We start from the raw sequence: 19394 nt of genomic DNA, 5'->3' as shown, positions 1-19394 counted from the left end.
TATCTAAGGGCCGCTGCTGCCCTCATCGTCGCCGTCGCCGCTGTCGGTGCTGCTCCCGGCCGGTTCTTCGTCGCTGCTGTAGCGACCTCCGGTGGGACCTTCATTGTCCTCGTCCTCTTCGTCGGCGTCGGCATCGTCGCTGTCGAAGTCGCTCATGTTGCCCGGCCAAGGGCAGAGACGCTTGGCCGGCGGCTCGTCAGAGGAGGCGTCGTCCTCCTCCTCTTCCTCCTCCTTCACCTCCTCAGCGGAGGAGAGACCATCCCAGGAGAAGCCGTCGTCGTCGCTTTCCTCCTCCGATGGCCCAATGGCGAGGAAGCGAAGGTCGCTCTCCCCGTCCGTTAAGGACTGGTCATCTTCAGACCAGACGGAGGAGTCGTGGGTCGACTCGTCCCCGTCGGCTATGGCGCGGCGGATGTTGGCCGCGTGGGCCTCCTGCGGGTCCCACTCCGGCGTCGGCTCGCGGGAGGGGGAGGATTGGGTAGAAAGACCCGATGAGGGAGAAGAAGAGGAAAAAGACATGTTAGCCGAGGAGGGTTTTTGGGAGTGCTAGTGCGAGGAGGATGAAGAAGAGAACTGCAAGAAGTGGCTAAATAAAAGGGGATATAGCGATTTAATGCTTAAGCAGTTTCCGAGGACATGGGGCCAAAACTGTCAAATCGTGCGGAGAAGTTGGGAAGGCAAGTCGTCATGATGAGAAAATACTGCGACGGTTCTGCTCTGCCACGACATGACCCCTCGAAGGAAAAACAGATGGTTTTGAAATTATCATTACCAAAACCAGGGGGGCATGTGTTATCACCCGATTTTGGCCAAATCAGGAGATGAGCCGTAAGTGAAGATGGGCTTGAAGGACGTACACGTGGAGCATCTTCGAAGCGGCCTTACGCTAAGAGTTTGGGCTAAATCGCCCGTGTATATGTAATTTAGTAGATCGTATTGTGTTTAGAATTAACAGATAGAGTTTGGCCCGTGCACGGTTAGGTGCACGCCTCAATTAGAAAGTCCCTTGGACTATAAATATGTATCTAGGGTTATCGGAAAACAAGGACAATCACGTTCACAACAAACACAAATCAGGCGCATCGCCACCCCTTTCTTCGAGGGTTTCTTCCGGGTAAGCATCATGCTGCCTAGATCGCATCTTGCGATCTAGGCAGTACGCGTTTATTCGTCTACCTTGTGCTGCTCGTGCTGAAGCGTTGTTGATGGCGAGCAGCACTATTTATCCTTAGGTGTTTAGGGGCTTGCATTGGTGCTTTCTCGTGCATACATGCGTGGCAATGCCGTCCCACGACACCTAGCTGCCCTTACACCTATATGGGTGTAAGGGCAGCATCTTGCTTGTTCGTTACTTAGTAGATCCGATCTGTTATAGTTGCTCCTTGCTCCGCAGGGATTAGTTTAATATCTGCATAGTTAGGCCTTATGATGGGGTCGGACGATCCGGTAGCGCGTTAGGTGTTGTTTACCGTCCCTGCGAGGGATGTTCCGGGAATCAACGTTATGTTGGTTTTTAGGCCTCTCGTAGGGGTAGTTTGCATCATCTCTCGTATCTGCTAGGCCCGATCACACGTAGGACGTTCCGGTTATGCGGTGAAAACCCTAAACTGTCGTAGATCGCTTTAGCTTTGTTTTGATCAAGCAGGATCCCCATGTCATTGCAAATCCAACGTGAACCATGGGGCGATCGGCTCTTTGAGCCGATCCACAGGGCAACCTGAGAGCCGATAGGGCTCGTATTTAATGTTTACGTGTCTACCATGCAGGAACAATCGAAGCACTCTAACACCTTCCTGATCGGGTCTAGGTCAGGTGGCACGCCCTAGCAACCGCCAGGACGTGGCTGGAAGACTTGCGGGACGACGCGAGGTGCCAGGGTCCACTAAGCGGCCTTGGGAGCCTCCCGGCTCTTCGTGTTGCTTAACCATTGCCCGCCGGTGGGTTTTGGCAGGTAACAACCTTTCATGGTAAAAATCCAAGGTCTGGCCTTAATTGGTTGTGCCTGGCAATGTACTTGTTGAAGGCATTGTTTTGAGAGTGATGACTTTCTTCAGGGTGAAACCTAAGATCTATGATCGGGCGACGACAACTCTTGTGCACTGTTACCTTCTTGGAGGCGTTGCTTTTGGAGAAGCTGAAATTCTGGTGCTGTTTTGGTGGTGTTAGTGTTGCTATTTTAAAGGATTAGATCGTTGTAGCGGGACTTTTCTTTTTTGGTAATCTTCTTTCTTTTTTGGGATGTGTGCATCTGTAATGCCGCTAGGGCAGTGCGTTGTTGCAGCGGCTGGGTGTAATTGGTATCTCTGTGATATTAATATATGCTCTTTGTTGGAAAAAAGAGCCAAAAGATGTCCGTAATGGTTATCTGAGAAGACGAAGATGGATAGACTAGGATTCCTTTTTCTTTATTTGTTTTGTTCGAATTTGAAAGCAAAACGGAGGGTGACATAAATACCTAAATCCATGCGTGTAAGTATAAAAATATGTCCCAAAAAATTAAATGTATTGTAAGTAGGAAAATCTAGTCGTACGATTTACAAGTTCTAACCTAAATTAATGTTCAAAAAAATTGTAATTGAAGTTTTAATAGTTTTAGTTGAGACATGCCTATCTAAAACGACATCTACGTACTATTTGTAACATAGATCGAGTGATCATGTAGCCGTATGAGATTATTTACTCCATATCGTTACATGTTTCTTTCGAAATAAAAGCAGAGTTATTGGTAGTAATTCTGTAACGTCATAGTAGGAGTACCTCTGAAAGCTGCGTATCCCCTGTAAATTACCATGCGTTGCAAATACGCTATACACAATTGAATAAATTTCCGCCATAGAATTGGTGTATGGTTGGCACGGTGAACTTTGGTTTGAAGAGCAGGATCAACAGATCAGCTTGCTGGCCCTCATTACAAACAGCAAAACAAATGGCCTGATTACTTGCTGCATCGATGAGTACTTGGAGAAGGGGCAGCGGTTACCGGGTTGACGGTGGGTAGAATAGATTTTTTTTTTCGATAAAAGAAATATATTAATATCGAAATATACCAATTGCACATAATCTCTATAACAACACACTATCCTATTAGTAATACGGATGAACACAACTAAAGGAGGAAAGGAAAACTGGTAGTTGGGCCAGCACGGTGGATATCGTTTCAAACAAAAAAAAAATGCAGCTGTGTCGGCACCAAAGCTGGTAGTTGTGCAGTCCTAGGTAGCACTAGGAACGTCCTAGGTAGTCCTATGTAGCCAAATGTTGACTGTACGTCTTAACCATTCTAGCAATCTGGCTGTATAAATACCTCGTGCTCGCTCGTCACTCCAAGACATCATCCGCTGCAACAGCCATGGCTTCCACCAACGTGTCTAGCGCCGGGACAGGCAGAGCCCGCGTGGATGCCCCAGCGCCAGCGGGACTAGGCTCCTCCAAGGCCTCCTCGTCAGCGCTTCGGCTCATCCAGCACAAGAGGGAGGCATTGTGGTTCTACCGCTTCATCTCCATCGGCTATGACCACGTCTTCAACCCGGGCCAGTATACCGAGGACATGCGCGACGTTGCCATGGATGAGCACGCCGACCTCCGCAGGCCGAACCTCAAGGTCGTCGACGTCGGCGGTGGCACAGGGTTCACCACGCTGGGCATCGTCAGGCACGTCGACCCGGAGAACGTCACGCTGATCGACCAGTCGCCGCACCAGCTCGACAAGGCCAGGCAGAAGAAGGCCCTCAAGGGCGTCAAAATCATGGAGGGCGACGCCGAGGACCTTCCCTTCCCGGCTGACACGTTCGACCGATACGTCTCCGCTGGCAGGTTAGTTCCTCCCTCTTCCGGTTTATATAAGGCCGAAACTGTTTGTTGCACTTGCACGTACCACAGTGCTCTCGTTTTTTCGAAAAATGGAAAACGCATATGGGTATCCAAAACGTTCCGGAAAAATATATACAATTACACATACACATATAGTACTTGTGCCACAAGTTCCGTTAGAAAGTACGCTATATTATGGGCTAGTCAAAAAAGACAAATTTAAGGTGTAAAATAAGCCAAAATTTTGTTTTTGTCCTGCAGCCCAACCTAAACTTTGCAAAGGTATACAAAACATTGGTATGTAATTTTGAGAATACATACCAAAACATTGGTATGTATTCCGAAATTAATTTAAAAAGAATCGAGCGCTAGTGTTCCAAACATGCACATATTTATAAATACCAATTATACCAACAGAATATGATTGATAAGTCACACCAATATATCATTGATTTCATATCCTAAAGAACATGTAACTCATATTTCGTTGTTAAAACCAATGTTCAAAATAGTGGGCTATGCTCCTTAGAGGTGGCATTTGCGAGACGTTAAGGAAGCCATAACATGGTTATAGTAGAGCATCTTCCAAAAATTTAGACATCATATATCCATAATATCAAAAGAATACAGCAAAAAATTCAACAATTCAGTTATAGAAATGTGTACCGAAGAACCATGATGATTGTAGCAATTAAAGAAGCCCAGAAGTGCATATCAATAGTGGTAGTAGCAGTATCTCCTCTTCGATGAGTTGTTTCTTATGTTGATTCCACGATTGAGAATCCTTGCTTTTGGTCTGGCCTCCACTCCAGCATCGAGTATTGGCCCGATCCACAGCGGGGGATCAAGGAAGCCTACAGGGTATTGAGTACTGGTGGCCTAGCTTGCATCATTGGCCCTGTACGCCCAACATTTTGGTTATCCCGCTTCTTCGCTGATATGTGGATGTTGTTTCCTATGGAACAAGAGTATATTGAATGGTTCGAGAGAGCAGGGTTCAAGGATGTTGAACTCAAGAGAATTGGGCCAAAATGGTATCGTGGTGTTCGTAGGCATGGCCTGGTCATAGGATGCTCTGTCACCGGTATCAAGACAGAAAGCGGAGACTCCCCTTTACAGGTATATTTTTTTTGAAGGTTCCACTGCAGATGCATTCTCTCAAAGAAAATTCAAATTTTTATCTCTCCCTACACATTTGGATGTTTTGTTCAATGGGCTTATTTACTATGGGTTACCGAAACGTGTTCATTTCCACTTGCATGTCTTTGCTAATTAATGGTTGTAGCTACTTTGTTTCTTACACCAACATGGGAAGACCTGAGCAATTTGTTCTTTAACTTTTTTTAACCTCACATCTTGTCACTTCCCATTATGTCCTACATATAAACAAATATATTAAGTAGCAATGGTAAAGGAAGAGTATCATATACTATATGGAAATAATAGGGCATTACTACAATGATTGTACTATTAGGATATTCAATTATGAGGCTTTCAACATTTCCTCCCTGCAGCTTGGTCCAAAGGCCGAGGACATCAACAAGCATGGAAATCCTATCCTTGTCTTCGTTCGCTTCCTCATAGGGACGATATGTGCTACCTACTTCTTTCTGGTGCCTATTTACATGTGGATAAAGGACAAGATTGTGCCACGTGGCATGCCGATCTAAGGAAGGGGAATAGAGCCGCCAGAAGGACAGAAGAGTCTATGTCCGACTTAGCCTCCTCTATGCTAGGCACTCTTAATACCTTTTATATTTCATGTTGTGTATTTATGGATGTAATATACACATAATTTTCCTAGAAGGGAAATCTCTGAATTTTTCATTATCTATTGGACTTGTAGTCCAAGAAGGTGGCCAATTGCTTTAACCCCACAAGAAGGTCATCTCTATAAATAAAAGGGTGGTTCTATTTATTACAGGAAAAAAAACACGTTGCGGTGTTGCATTACACAACATCCTCCCAAACTCTCTCGACACATGCATGCAAACAAATCGACACAAAGTGTGTAAATGCAACATACAAGTAAAAAATATTTTGTCTCTCTCCAACCATTAACCTGATTCATGGTGTTGCAAAAACATTGAAATTAGACCCCAACATTGGCATATTTTGATAACTTTGCTCGTCCCTAATTGAATTGCAGTCACTACTTGTCAGATTACATGCATGTTAGATAACTTACCACTTAACATGCCACTATCCACTCATGCAAGACTTGCATGATACTTACTTTATGGTGCGTTATTATCTTATACTAACTTTATGGAATATTATCATCTTTAATTGATCGTAATGCTTGAACATCACTCACTAGATTTGCGTACCATAGCAATGTCTAAAACCACATAAATTATACACTGAATGTGTAATCATTTCAGGTTGCGCAACCTCTATAGCTGTTATGAAGGCATCAGAGTTCTACGGAGTATCGATTGTTTATAATGGTAACTCTATCTAGAAAAAAATCTGAACGCAACGACAACATCTTTGATCGTGTTGTTGAAATATTAGACCCATTTGAACACTGGTGTTTCAATCACTTCGATCACTGGTGTTTCGATCTGTGATTCAATCTGGCAGACGCGTGGTGCTCCTCTCAAATTCAATCTCTTTGCATGGACAGCGACCAAGGGTTGGTTTTGGACGGCGACCCAAGACTTAAGCGTGGACTCACAATGCAACTAGGATGCTGAGACTTGAGACTTGGTACCGAGGTGATTTAGATTGATCATAAATTCACAATGCTAGCGTATTCTGCGGGAACGAGTCCAATCCAGTCGGCCTCATCCTCGGCATGATCTTGGATGAAGCTAACAAGTTGAAGACTTTAGGCGTTCTGAGAGAAGGTAGAACCGCTGTTTGTTTCGACGCGGACTTGGTTTATGTATTTGGTTTTCATCATCGTCTAATTAGAAAGAGTGTGCTTTCTCGCAGTTCACAAATAAAAAAATAATTTTGGATTACAACATATTTTTTCTGGCGGAGAGAAAGATGCGCTCGTTCAAAGAAAGGAGGAGGAGAAGAAACTGACGGGGATATGCATGAGAAATATGGCGCCGCGGTTGAATGGCATCACCCATGTTCGAAAAAAAAATCCAATTGCGTCTAGTATGCAGTTTTCAATTTGATCAATTTAAACGCAGGTATATTGTACAAAAAAAATGAGTTGCGATCAGTTACATGCATCCAACGTTTAAAAAGCTGAACGAACTCTTCTCATCTGATCGAGTATAAACAATTCCATAAAAAATATAATGAAATTTCTAAAGGGTGAATTTGAGGGGTGATATTTTGGCTCCTGGATGCATATGCTTTCATTATTTTGAAATGCATCTTTGATACATTTTAAAATATCAAAAAGCTCCAAACGAAGATTTTTCACGTGTACATCATAACATGCTATGTGCGAACACAATCATTCCATGAAAAATCGACTTGGTGTTTGGATTGTGCAAAAGACAAAATTTGGTGTTGAAAATAAGACTTTTTTTAAACATGTTTGGGTTCACATCTATGACAAAAAAGTATTATTTTTTTCGCAAAACTGTGTGAACACACATAAATTGTCGAGATGTATATGCGCTTTTTTGTTATAATTTTTTAACAATTAGAAATACTCCGTATGCTTTTAGGTGGAGGGAGTGGGAGCCGAATTTCTAAACCTCAACTTAACGCATTCGAATGGAAGGCGGATTTTGGTGAGGCGTAAACGGTAAGCCAGAAGGCGCATTCGCTCCGATGGAAACCCCCAAGGGCCTATTTGGTTGCTCGCGGAGTGCTTTCTCGCACGCGCTGGGCTAAGTTTGGCCCGTTTGGTGCGCCACGTGCTTCCACGTTCCTGCATCGTACGCTTCTCAAAGCGGACCAAAAATTAGCTCGAAAGGCATGCTCGATTTGGGCGTTCTCGGCGAGGCGGGCGCTCGCGAGCGCAACGTGCGAAAAAGGTTTCGTGGGGAAAAGAGGAGAGAGGACATTGAGAGGGCACCATAAATCGTGTCACCACCCTCTCGCCTCTCACTCCCTCATCTCAACCGCCCTCTCCGCTCCTCTTCTCTCTCTCTCCTCTCGTCGGCGGCAGTTCCCCTGCCAGCTGTCGATCGAAGGAAGTTGTTGTGACGGGGGACGTGCAGGCATTCGAAGCCGTTAGCCGAGAGGACTACATCGACTTGGACGCCGACTCCATTCCTCTGCTTCATGCAGATCAGATCCTCAAAGTTCATCAATGGCTATAAGCTCTCAAACCAGTCCCATCCGGTTGGATACGCTTAGATATGTGTTAGCAACGTTAGTTCTATAATTAATCATTGCATGCACGGCCGATTAGTAAGTATTTTTGCTGATTTACATGGTCAAGTTGGGTTATGACCTAATAAATTCATATCTTCTGTTCGTGTGACAGCATAGTACCAGATCTACATGTTCAACCACTGTCAGAAGCGATTAGTTTGCCCGATATGGTCAGATTCGGTTTTAGGGTTAGATCTGCACAACAAGTGATGTTTTTTCTTCTACTGTTCATGCCGATGATTTGATTTACCAAAGGGAATGGATGTTTTCCAGAAACCTAGCACTATGATCATAAATGACTCTTGATCATGCCCTCGGATCAGTACATCATCTATCCTCTCCGTTTGTATGAGGCGGATTGTTTGCATGTCATTGCATTTATTTATCTTACATGCTAATGATTATACCATTGTATAAATCTAGGAAAGGGGTTAGGGAACCTTATACATTTCTGCTAACAAGAGAGTTTGCAGTGTACTAGGTTCACTTACTCCATCCCTAAGTTCATTATGGCCACTTCTATGAAATGAGGCAGATTTGTTGCATGGCATTGAACTTGATTTTGTGCATTGGCCAATGATTATACCATGGCAAAATCCCAGGGCAGTGGTTAGAGGAGTGTTTGCAGTGTACTAGGTTCTTACCCCTGCTATGTGGTTATATATGGCCAGTTCTATGAAATGTGACTATTGTATGAGGCCTTACTATGATTGTTCTTTTTTCTACTCATCTTATAGGCCGATGATTAAATTATGACCTCTCATGATCGCCGACTGATCCTTTCGAATCTTGAGCACTATTCAGTTACTAAATCTTGACCATTGTTTTTGATTGGAAAGGATCATTCGTGCGGCCATGTCACACGTATGAGGCTCCAACTTGGGTTGCAATTGTTTGCTTAACGACACAACATGCTCTAGTTGGACTTCAACTTATGTTCTGCAATTGGGTTGTTTTTGGGGCAGTGCTCCATGGCTGTTGTTGGCCTGGTGTCCCTAATGTGGGACAAAGGAGCTCCAACGCAGCTGCAGAAGGCAACACCCGCAAGAGGCCTAGGGGAAGGCCTATGAAGGTGGGTACTTCCATGAGACCATGACGATGCTGCGTTTCCTAGTTTTGGGAGCTTCGTTCCCCGTTTTTAGGGTTCTTATTTGTAGGGGCGGCGCTCTGGTGGTGGTGGCGGCGCCTCGTGCAATAATATTTCCCCGGCTTCAACCCCATCTTGACGGCTATGTCGAGAAGCTTGTGGGTATGGTGGTCTTCGAGGATTTCTTCTGGCCGTGGGGATCTTCGGATCGTCAAGGAGCTTCATCAGCAGTTCATCCTACTTCTTCGTCTCCGGGACGGATGTGGTCTTTTCGACCCGTTCGGCGACTTCTCATCCGGAACCAACAACGTCAGGCTGGCTCAGGGAGGAGCGGCAGTGGCGACGCGCCGTCGACACGGTCTGGAGGTTGAAGATGAAGGGCTTCTCAAGGATCTCGTTGTAATTTTCGTTTCTTGAGCTGCTTTGTACTGTTCGGTGTTTCTTTTAATGCCAGTGTCCTATTCGCAAAAAAAAAAAATGTATAGTTGTACTCGTTAGCTCCTGTCGACCCGTCATCTCTCAGAGTTAGCTGTGTGCTCGTGATTACAGTACTAGTGTAGTTGCTGCAGCTGCTTCTGTAGAGATAGCTTAGATATATCTGACCTCTGAATTTATCACATTTTCGCTAAAGCTTTCACTGCACGATTTGTGCAATCTGGAACGCCTTGTTGTGTCAAGACTCAAGAAGTTAACGGTGTATGTCGTAGCACACTAGAGTAACTAATTTTGGCAAATGTTTGTAGTCAACAAAGGGCAATGGAGTAACAGTATCCGTTACTGATGCAATAGCGGTTGTCATTAATATTTGTTTTTCTTCCCATAGTCATGTTCAGTACCTACCGACATTGGGTGATCAGGGTTCTTTCACAGGCAAAAATATTCTGTCTCACTGCCTCATAGATCGACATTTTAACAAGATTGTTTACCACTGTTATTGTTCAAACTGTTTAGTGATCTCAAGCTCAGTGGTTATTCCACTCTGTCCCTAGGTGACAATTTTGCCAGAATACCCTGAAGATTTTGCTCTTGCCGGTTGTTGCTGTTCAGGGAGTGGTGCGGCCACGCCTGGAAGAAGCCTGTAATAAACAGCATGACGATATCAGGAAACACCTGCCCCTTCTCTTTCTCCAACTTCTAACACCACTCTTCCCCAGCTTTTCCCATGGAGTCCAACGGCTTCTTCTCTCCCTCCTCCGCGCCCGCCTCTCTACCTCCTCTCCCACTAGATCCAGACCTCTGCCGAGCTCATCAGGCACGCCGTCTCCGAGGGCACCAAGTTCGCATCCTCTTAGGTAGTTCCTTGCTGGTAACTGCTGTTGTGACTCTGGTTACCTTGTAGTATCTGTTAGTGATTCTGGGAATTAACATGATGGGTACCGATGCTTTTGGAAATTGTTTCCTGACATATCTGGATAGCACGGGTGCATTTCTAGTCAGTGGGAGTTTTTCTGTCAGTCTGTGTACATCTATGATCTATGTTGTTCTGCTTCCTAATAGCATTATCTAGAATATCCATTTTTTGCTAGTGGATTCCATGTGAAGAATTCAGGTCAATTTCCGTTCCTGTTTCATCAGGTCCCATGTTTTTTATCGCGTGCTCTCGAAAAAAAAAAAAAGGTCCCATGTTTTTGTACACATGGGGAATGCTTTGTGTGCAAGCTGAAACTTTTGTCTACTAATTTACTACTTTGAAGCAATGAACTAACGGTGGCACCACCTGTACCATTCGCAGGATTTTTTTTTTGTACCATTTGATATCTGAAATCTCCAACTTGCTATAGTGCTATTGCAGAAAACCATGGTTTCCCGTTTTACATTTTATCTGATACAGTCGTAGAGAAACATCATTGTAGAGGTGATTAAATTGCTAACTCAAATGATACATATGAATTTTATTGTTGCTGGACCATGTCTTGTACCAACTTGTTCAATTCCGTTATGAATAGTTTGAGTCGCTGCTGCTTTTTCTGCTCTGTGTTCCCCTATAAACTAGCCAAAAGATGTGATGTACGCATCTCTGATTGCATGCATCTCTGCCGCTACATCTCTTGTCAATGTTCGGTCTCGAGGCTGTTTCTTTGAACAGGATATTCCAAGCCTGAAGACAGAAACTAAGCACTCCTGGATACTACTAGTAATATTGTCATGTGGTTCTTCGTGCAGCCAGATTGTGGGGTCAGCTATCTCCAAGGTTCTATCTGGAAGAGCATCCTCGGCAAATTTGTGCAGACCTAATGAATCTCTGAATGTGTCGTCTGTTGGGCTCCTTCCGGTAAAAATCTCGAGCAACAATATGCCAAGACTGTAAATATCACCAGGAGGTGAGACCACAGAGCCTTCTCCATACTCTACAATTATGCAACTTTTTTTGGTTAGCATGCCATATTTGTGTGAAGATTAAAAAGATGAAACTAGAAGAGTTTCAGTTACCTGGAGCAACATATCCTATGGAACCTCTAATTCCAGTTGAGCTATATGAGTTTCGCATCGTCTCACTTGTATTTTCTTGAATAATTCTTGATATGCCAAAGTCTCCAACTCGGGCGCTCATGTCGTCAGCAAGAAGAATGTTGCTTGGCTTAAGATCACAATGGATTACCAATGGTTGACAGAAGTTATGAAGATATTCTAGCGCATCCACAATATTGACAGCAATCTCAAGCCGCTGGACAAGGCTGAGTGTTTTGTTTGTACTTGTCTCTTCAGATTTTGGGTGAAGCCAACCATCCAAATTGCCATTGGGCATGAACTCAAAAACCAGTGCCTTGAACTCTTGACCTTGGTGGTTGACGCTCGAACAAGATGTAATTATCTTTATGAGATAACGGTGTCGTATCCTCCTCATGGCCTCACATTCAGCCTCAAAACTCTTGGAATATCTGGATTGACCAAGGTTAAACACCTTGACAGCCAAGGTTCTTTCCCCGTTGTCCAAAATGCACTTGAAAACTGCACCATAACTTCCTCTCCCGAGCAAGTTCTCATCTGAAAAACCGTTAGTTCCTGTCAATAATAGATGATATGGGATTCTCTCGTAATGGTGCTCAGTGATTGAATCTTGCATTATTTTTTTCTTGCTTTGTTTGAGCTTCTTTCGAAGTATCCAAACAAGAAGAATCACTGAAAGTGACAACAAGATTGCTCCAGTTGTTGCTAGAGAAACTACAAGAGACTTTGGCATCTTTCTCTTATTCTTGCTCAAGGAGCTTGTGGAGCATGGAGCCAAGTGAAGTTTAGGTGTACCACCACACAGATTGATATTGCCAGCAACTGCTGTAGAATTGATATTTCTGAAAACACCTCCATCTGGCACCTCGCCTTGCAAATTGTTGAAGGATACATCCAATTTGGTCAATGATGTCAAATTTTGTAGAACTGCCGGGATCAATCCTGACAAGTCGTTGTGTGCTAGGTACAGTTCCTGCAGGTTTCCAATGCTACCAAGGGCATCAGGGATATTACCAGAGAACTTATTCATGGTCAGGTTTAGTTTACTGAGCCCCTTTATATTCTTCAGTGACCGAGGTATGCTTCCCCCAAAGGAATTATTGTCTAACAAAAGCCATTCCAACACAACACAGTTCTGAATACTGTCGGGTATCTTGCCAGACAACTGGTTTCCTGATAGAATCAGTTGGTTAAGGTTTGCTAAGCTGCCAACTTCATTAGGAAGAGATCCAGTAAAGGAATTGTATGACAAGTCCAAATACCAAGAAAGGCTAGGTAACTTGAAAATTTCTGTGGGAATTGAACCATTAAGTTGGTAATTTGTTGACAAATCAAGTACAAAAAGGTTTTTCAACTCCCCCAGGCTTGCCGGAATTGGTCCCTCCAAGTTTCCATAGTATGCATAAAGCCTATTCAGCTGCGAAAGATTTCCTAGTGATGATGGTATGAGGCCTGACAAATTATTGTAAGCAAAGGATAGCTCGACCAAGTTTTCTAGCTTGCCAATGCTGTCTGGAATAACTCCGGATATGTATGTCTTTTCTATAGCAAGCGTGTCAAGACCAACCAAATTGCCTATGTCGCTAGGAACTCCCCCAGAGACCTTACTCTCCATTATGTATAGCTTCTGGAGAGTCGTTGAGAGGTTTGTAATGGAAGCAGGTAGCTGTCCCCCAAAAGAGTAGCCACCGAGTGCCAAGGTCTGCAGCTTTTTTTTCGATCAAGGAGCATAGCCCCAGCCTCTGCATCCAAAGGATGCACACAGCTTTCTTTTTTATTAAATTATTCGCAATGCCTTACAAGGGGAATACAAAGATCAACTCGAAGCCACCTTCTTAGCGACAACTCGCTATACCTACGATGAAGGGGGACCATGAACAAGGCCATACTCCCTGACGGTACACCAACACACATCATCCAAGAATCAAAACCCTGTGGGTGCGCCATTGCCCACTACACAGAGTTCGCCACCGCCATCTATCTCGAACCCATCTCCAAGCGAGATCAACGCATTGACCATGCCAGGCCCGCCGTAGATGTCACCATAACACCAAACAACTCCACCATCCTGCACGCGTCCAACAATCCTCGCCCGTCTTCAATACCCCGCAGCTCCACGCCGCCGAGAAACATCGACGACAACGTGGAAGAAGAACACCGCTCCACCAAAAACCACCCCCATCTAGCCACTACTCCAAAAACGATGCCTCAAGAGGTAACACGACGCAGAGTGCGCCGTCATCGTCCGATCCTGGCTGGATCTAGGGTTTCCCCTGGAGCAGCACGAGTGAGTACCTGCGGACTGCGACGACGACGCTTAACGCCGCCATCGCCCGCCAATCATGGCACGGTTTTCACCGACAGCCGCAAGTCCCCTACTCGGCGAGAGCGAATGGAGAGGCCAGCAAAGATGATGCCTTCGCAAGGGAACGACACCAATAGCCGCCGCCATCATCCGCCAAGAACGAAGTCAAGGCTCGGTGTTCACCGGTGACCCCTTCGCCGCTAACTCGTCGTCGACTAGATCTCCATCACCGGGGTAGAGGGATCTCGTGATCCGCCACCCCAGCAACCGGCCGACCTCCTCCGGCGAAGAAGAAAGCCGCCACCACCGTCGAACCCGAGGCTACTGCCCCGGGCGTCCTCGTACCGCGGGGGAAACCCAAGGTCACCCCCTCGCACCGGCGAAAAGCGGAGGGGACGGCGCTCCATCCCACCACCAGCCGCCACCGGTGTGCCGCCGCCGGGAGGCATGGGAGGCCGCAGCACAGAGGCCACCGGCGCCCCCTCCATCCTCCGACCGCCGCCACCCCGCCATCACACGGAGGCCGGAGGTCCACCGCCGCCGCCCCCCATCACGGGAGGCAGGAAGCCGCCGCCGCTGCATCGAGGAGAAGACCGAGGCGCCGTCCCCGTCGCGTCACGAGGGAAGCCCCCCGCCGCCGCCACGCCCCGAGGTCTTCGCCCCGGCGGCGCTGCCGGCGGCGGCGGCGGGAGGGTTGGGGGAGAGTTGGGGGAGGCGGCTAGATAGGGTTGGGGGAGATCTGCAGCTGGCTACAGTTAGCCAAAGAAGTGACGAATTCCCAGCCCTTTTTATCATTTGCTTCGAGCTTATTCTCAGTCAAATCCAGAGTTTGGAGAGCTTCAAGCCTCCCCAAAGCGGGAGGCACATATCCACTAAATCTATTTCCGTTGAGATGAAGATATGTGAGATAAGATAGATTTGATATTGAGGAAGGGATGGTACCCGTGAGGTGATTCCCATCAAGGCCAAGAACTTTGATCTTGGGGAACTTCTGGCCGATATCACTGGGAATGCTCCCATGCAGCATATTGGTCGCTACCCCAAATATTTCCAAGGATGACCAGTTGTAGAGAGAAGGTGGAATCGTACCGGTGAGATTGTTGCTCGAGACATCGAATAGCTGGATGCTGCCAAGATCAGCTGGCGGGATTGAGCCCACGAGCTGGTTAGTGGAGAGAGCAAGGTTTCGTAGAGAGGAGAGATTAGCAAGTGATGCTGGGATTGGCCCTGTGAAGCTATTGTTACTCAGCCAGAGTGTTGACAGGGACATGAGCTTTTCGCCGAGCTCAGCTGGGATGCGCCCGCCAAGCTTGTTGTCGTGCAATCCCATATTGGTCAAGCTGATGCAGGAGCTCAGGTTGACAGGTAACGTGCCGGAGAAGGAGTTGTCGTACAAGTCGAGCCTCTGCAGGCGGCGGAGGCGACCGAGGCTCGCAGGAATCTCCCCGTGGAGCCAGTTGTAGCTCAGGTCGAGCTTCCGCAGGAACGTGAGGTTCCCAAGGGCTGGGGAGAGTGCTCCTGTGAGGCCGCTGCCATTCAAGCTCAGCTCCACCACCCGCGCGGGCCTCCGGCTGCTGCATGTCACGCCTTCCCAGCTGCAGAAGTTGGTACTGCTGTTCCAGGAGGACAGCGAGCCTCCATCGCTGAGCTGGGCTTTGAAAGCAAGCAGTGCGGCCTCGTCGCTGGCGCTCACCACGGTGATCATCAGGACGGCGAGAAGTGAGCATAGCAAGCTCATGGCCATGACCCCCATTGCCGTTCCCCTCTTGATTTGGTTGCCGAGTAGCAGTTGCCTACTCCATATATTTATTTGGTTTGGTTGCTGATTGCCAGTGGCGTCCAAGACATGATTTACACTTTCATTTTTTGTGACAACTTGGCATGATCATTGGTTATACTATGTTAAACTTTGCAGACTATTGAACCAGAGGTATCAGATTATATAAGTCAGCAATGGTGGCTGTGTATAGGATATGGATCGGCAAAACGGTTTTTTGAAATTTTGTTCCTTGAGAAATGATTCTCCACTGGGGAATGGTACGTCTGTACACATATTTCCCTTTCTATGAAAACGGCGAACACGGTAGGTGTGTACTCACCGATGTGTTTTGATGTTGACTGAGTTCTTGTAGGGTTGTAACCTCTGCAGCTGCTTACCGTTGATTGTAATTCTGCTGTTGATGCTATCTGTAGTTTTTTTTTTCCTTGAGAATGTCGGCAATTTATTGATTAAGCAACATCATTACAGATGATAGAGTCTGGGATAACATCTACAAAAACTTGGTACTACAAGAATTTTGCTCACTACTCCAAGCTAAGACATGTGCCGCTACATTCAGATTCCGACCATAATGTTTGAAAGAGCAACTCAGGAAATTTTCCGCGAAAACGTTTCGATATGCATTGATAGAAAGAAGGTTATATGTACAAGTTCCCGAAAGGACCACACCCCGCCATACAACTCGACCCAAGAAAACACCTAATCTAGGGGAGAAGCTGGCGAACACCCCGGGCTCCCGCGTCCGCCCATAAGCTCGCATCGGCCGCAATGTCGTTGAACAGGGACGTCACCAAGGGACGCGCGTTGTCGAAGACCGCCGCGTTCCGGTGTTTCCAAATCCACCACACCGTAAGCATGATTATCGACGAAGTGCCTTTGCGTAGCTGGCGAGGGGCGGTCCGCACCACAAGCGACCACCACTCCGCGAAGTCACCCTCGACTGTGGGAGGACCTGAGGTGGATCGGATCCACGAGATGACCTCAAACCAGACCGTCCTGGAGAACGAACATCCAGTGAGTAGGTGTGACATGACCTCCATTGATTGGTCGTAGATCGGGCATCTAGGCGCGTGTGGTAGACCCCGCCGCGCCAGCCTCTGGCCCGTCCAACACCTGTCGAGGCAGGCCAACTAGATGAAGAACTTCACTCTCGGTGGCGCCCAGGATTTCCAATTCAGCCTCCAATGGAAGAGGGTGTCATAGATGGATCTGAAGGTGTATTGGTCATCCGTCGTCGTCCAGCATCAAAGCAACCTATCTTGGTATGTCGACAACTAAATATCTCTGAGTCTACCCCATAGCTGCACGTACTGCCAAAGTGCGAGAGCAGTGGGTGCGGCAGCGATGTGAGGGACCCAAGCGCGATCAATAAGCGCTTCACGGATCGTACGCGCCTTCCTGCGACGTTTATGTACTAGCGCGTAGACCTTCGGCGCCATCTCCTTGATGGACCTGCCATCTAGCCATGTGCTCTTCCCAGAAGAGGGCGGATTTCCCATTGCCGACCACCATAGAGGTGGAGGCCGCAAAGGCATCCAGCTCCACCTTCGAGAACTGCATATCGAGCCTGCGCCACGGTCGCAGGGGTCTGTACGCATCCTCCAGATCCAACGCACCCTCAGACTGATCGCGATGCGCACTAAGTCGGGGATCCCAAGGCCCCCCACCGCATCGGTTGGCACACCCAGATCCAACGCACCCTCAGACTGATCGCGATGCGCACTAAGTCGGGGATCCCAAGGCCCCCCACCGCATCGGTTGGCACACCCTGGACTAGTTCACATGGCAGTGGCCCCCATTGGCATCGGCCCTGCCAGTCCATAGAAACCCGCGCGGGATCTTGTAAACCCGCTTCAGCGTTTTCTTGTCAAGGCCTAGCACCATCAGCTGGTGCAAAGGGATAGCTGCGAGCACCACACAGATCAGCGCCAGACGCCCTGCCCTAGGCATCATGGATGCCCGCAAGGTAGGGAGTTTGTCAGCTAAGCGGTCCACCAAGGGATGGAAGGACGCAACCGTTAGCCTCCTCAAAGAAAGCGGGATGCCTAGGTACTTGACCGGGAACTGCGCCAGCTGGCACTCCATGAGCCCAGCAGCGCCAGCGGCCTCCTCGTCCGAGCAGGCAATGGGTGAAACCGAGCATTTGGCGAAGTTGGTGCGTAGCCCCGATGCCTGTCCAAAGAGCTCCAGATATTTGCGGACGGCGCGCAATTCCATCTCATCTGGGTGGCAGAAGATCACCACATCGTCTGCATACAACGACACCGACGTCGCCAGGTCTCGCTGAGCCAAACGTCTCAGGATACCCAACTCGATGGCCTTGGCCAACAGCCTGTTGAGCGAGTCCATCATCAGGACGAACAGCGATAGCGACAAGGGGTCCCCCTGTCTCAGGCCCCTCCTATGCCAGATGGGGGTGGGGGCCTGGCTCGTCATTGAGCATCACCCTAGTGCTTTCCGTGGAAAGCAAGATGGACACAAGCTCGCGGTACCTCGGGCCGAAACCGGTCTTCCTGAGGACCTCCATGAGGAACCCCCACGATATGGAATCGAACGCGCGAGCTATGTCCAGCTTGAGCATCACCCGTGGTTCCTTCCCTCTGTGCAGGAATCTAGCCGTCTGCTGGACCAACATAAAGTTGTCATGGATGCACCATTTGCGAATGAACGCGCACTGGTTACGATCCACCAGCGACTCCATCCTAGGGGCCAGCCGAGAAGCCAAAGTCTTAGCCACCAGCTTGGCGAATATGTGGATCAGGCTAATCGGCCGATAGTCCCCCAGCGCCATAGCATCCGGGCGCTTAGGCAGCAGGATCATGACAGCCTGATTCAGGCATTGGAATCCGTGCCTACACATCGTGTATAACTTGTGGAAGGCTTCCATGAAATCGCCCTTGACCACTCCCCATCATTTCTGCAGGAACTCGGCCGTGTGGCGCTTTACCTGATGGTAAGCGCCTGATCACTGACAAGGGATTAACTTGTCAATGCCTACGTGTTGTAGACTAGGGTTTTGTTAGAAGTAGAGGGCAAGTAGATCTCGAAGGTTTCAGCCGAAAAGTACTCGACGATTGTAAAACTAGGCTTGTGTTGACAGTAGATTCGATCCTTTCTTTGTCCCTCGACTCCCCCTTATATAGGAGGTGGAGCCGAGGGATTCGTAATACACAAGTTACAGAGTCCGGGAGGGTTTCTCACCCGTCCCGTGAAATTACAAGTCTCTATATTTCCTAATACAACTCTAACTTTCATTATCACCAATTGGGCTTCCGATCTTTGTATTCTCCGACTTGTGGGCCTTCAATAAACCCCGGGTACTATCTTCGGCAGGCCCATTGGGGATGCCTATGTCAGTAGCCCCCGAGATTTTGCTTGAATCGAAGTATCAGGAAAAATCTCCAACTTTAATTATTCAATAATCTTGTCGAGTTTATCGCATATCTTTTGGATACGCAAATACTATATTGTACAGGGATAACGGTAGTTGGGGCTAGTTCATCTGACGGATCAGGTACTAGTTAACTGCTCTAGTGGCAATCCGCAAAAACCTACTTCAAGATCACGTCCCTGGACATGATCTCGGGATACTGGTGTAAACTTCGACAGGTGCCGCTTAAGGTCTTACCATTTTGTCGAGTCCCAGTCATATTTTATCGGGTACCTAACGC

The 19394-nt window shown here is 47.4% G+C and overlaps 2 protein-coding genes across 2 annotated transcripts; one reads left to right on the top strand and one right to left on the bottom strand.

The window, feature by feature from the left end:
- The first annotated feature begins 3349 nt into the window (after positions 1-3349).
- On the top strand, positions 3350-5728 carry LOC124666066 (2-methyl-6-phytyl-1,4-hydroquinone methyltransferase 2, chloroplastic-like). Its single transcript, XM_047203411.1, has 3 exons — positions 3350-3813; positions 4623-4929; positions 5325-5728. Exons 1-3 carry the CDS (start codon positions 3350-3352, stop codon positions 5478-5480), a joined length of 927 nt encoding a protein of 308 aa, XP_047059367.1. The 3' UTR covers positions 5481-5728.
- Positions 5729-11179: 5451 nt separating this feature from the next.
- Positions 11180-15696, bottom strand: LOC124665952 (receptor kinase-like protein Xa21). The gene is made up of 3 exons (XM_047203306.1): positions 14691-15696; positions 11621-13348; positions 11180-11538 (listed from the first exon to the last, which is right to left on the bottom strand). The coding sequence occupies exons 1-3, from the start codon at positions 15694-15696 to the stop codon at positions 11180-11182; spliced, it is 3093 nt and encodes a 1030-aa protein (XP_047059262.1).
- Between the last annotated feature and the right edge of the window lie 3698 nt (positions 15697-19394).

Source organism: Lolium rigidum, chromosome 6 (genome assembly GCF_022539505.1).
Source record: "Lolium rigidum isolate FL_2022 chromosome 6, APGP_CSIRO_Lrig_0.1, whole genome shotgun sequence".
NCBI classification, from domain to species: Eukaryota; Viridiplantae; Streptophyta; class Magnoliopsida; order Poales; family Poaceae; genus Lolium; species Lolium rigidum.
The sequence above is the reverse complement of the archived record's forward strand: the minus strand, read 5'-3'. Positions and strand labels throughout refer to the sequence as shown.

Coding starts and splice junctions, on each gene's coding strand:
- LOC124666066 (XM_047203411.1), top strand. CDS start 3,350: ATGGCTTCCACCAACGTGTCTAGCGCCGGGACAGGCAGAGCCCGCGTG. Junction 3,814..4,622: donor CGATACGTCTCCGCTGGCAG/GTTAGTTCCTCC, acceptor CCTCCACTCCAG/CATCGAGTATTGGCCCGATC. Junction 4,930..5,324: donor GCGGAGACTCCCCTTTACAG/GTATATTTTTTT, acceptor TCCTCCCTGCAG/CTTGGTCCAAAGGCCGAGGA.
- LOC124665952 (XM_047203306.1), bottom strand. CDS start 15,696: ATGGGGGTCATGGCCATGAGCTTGCTATGCTCACTTCTCGCCGTCCTG. Junction 13,349..14,690: donor TTCTTTGGCTAACTGTAGCC/AGCTGCAGATCT, acceptor GATCGAAAAAAA/AGCTGCAGACCTTGGCACTC. Junction 11,539..11,620: donor CATAGGATATGTTGCTCCAG/GTAACTGAAACT, acceptor GCATAATTGTAG/AGTATGGAGAAGGCTCTGTG.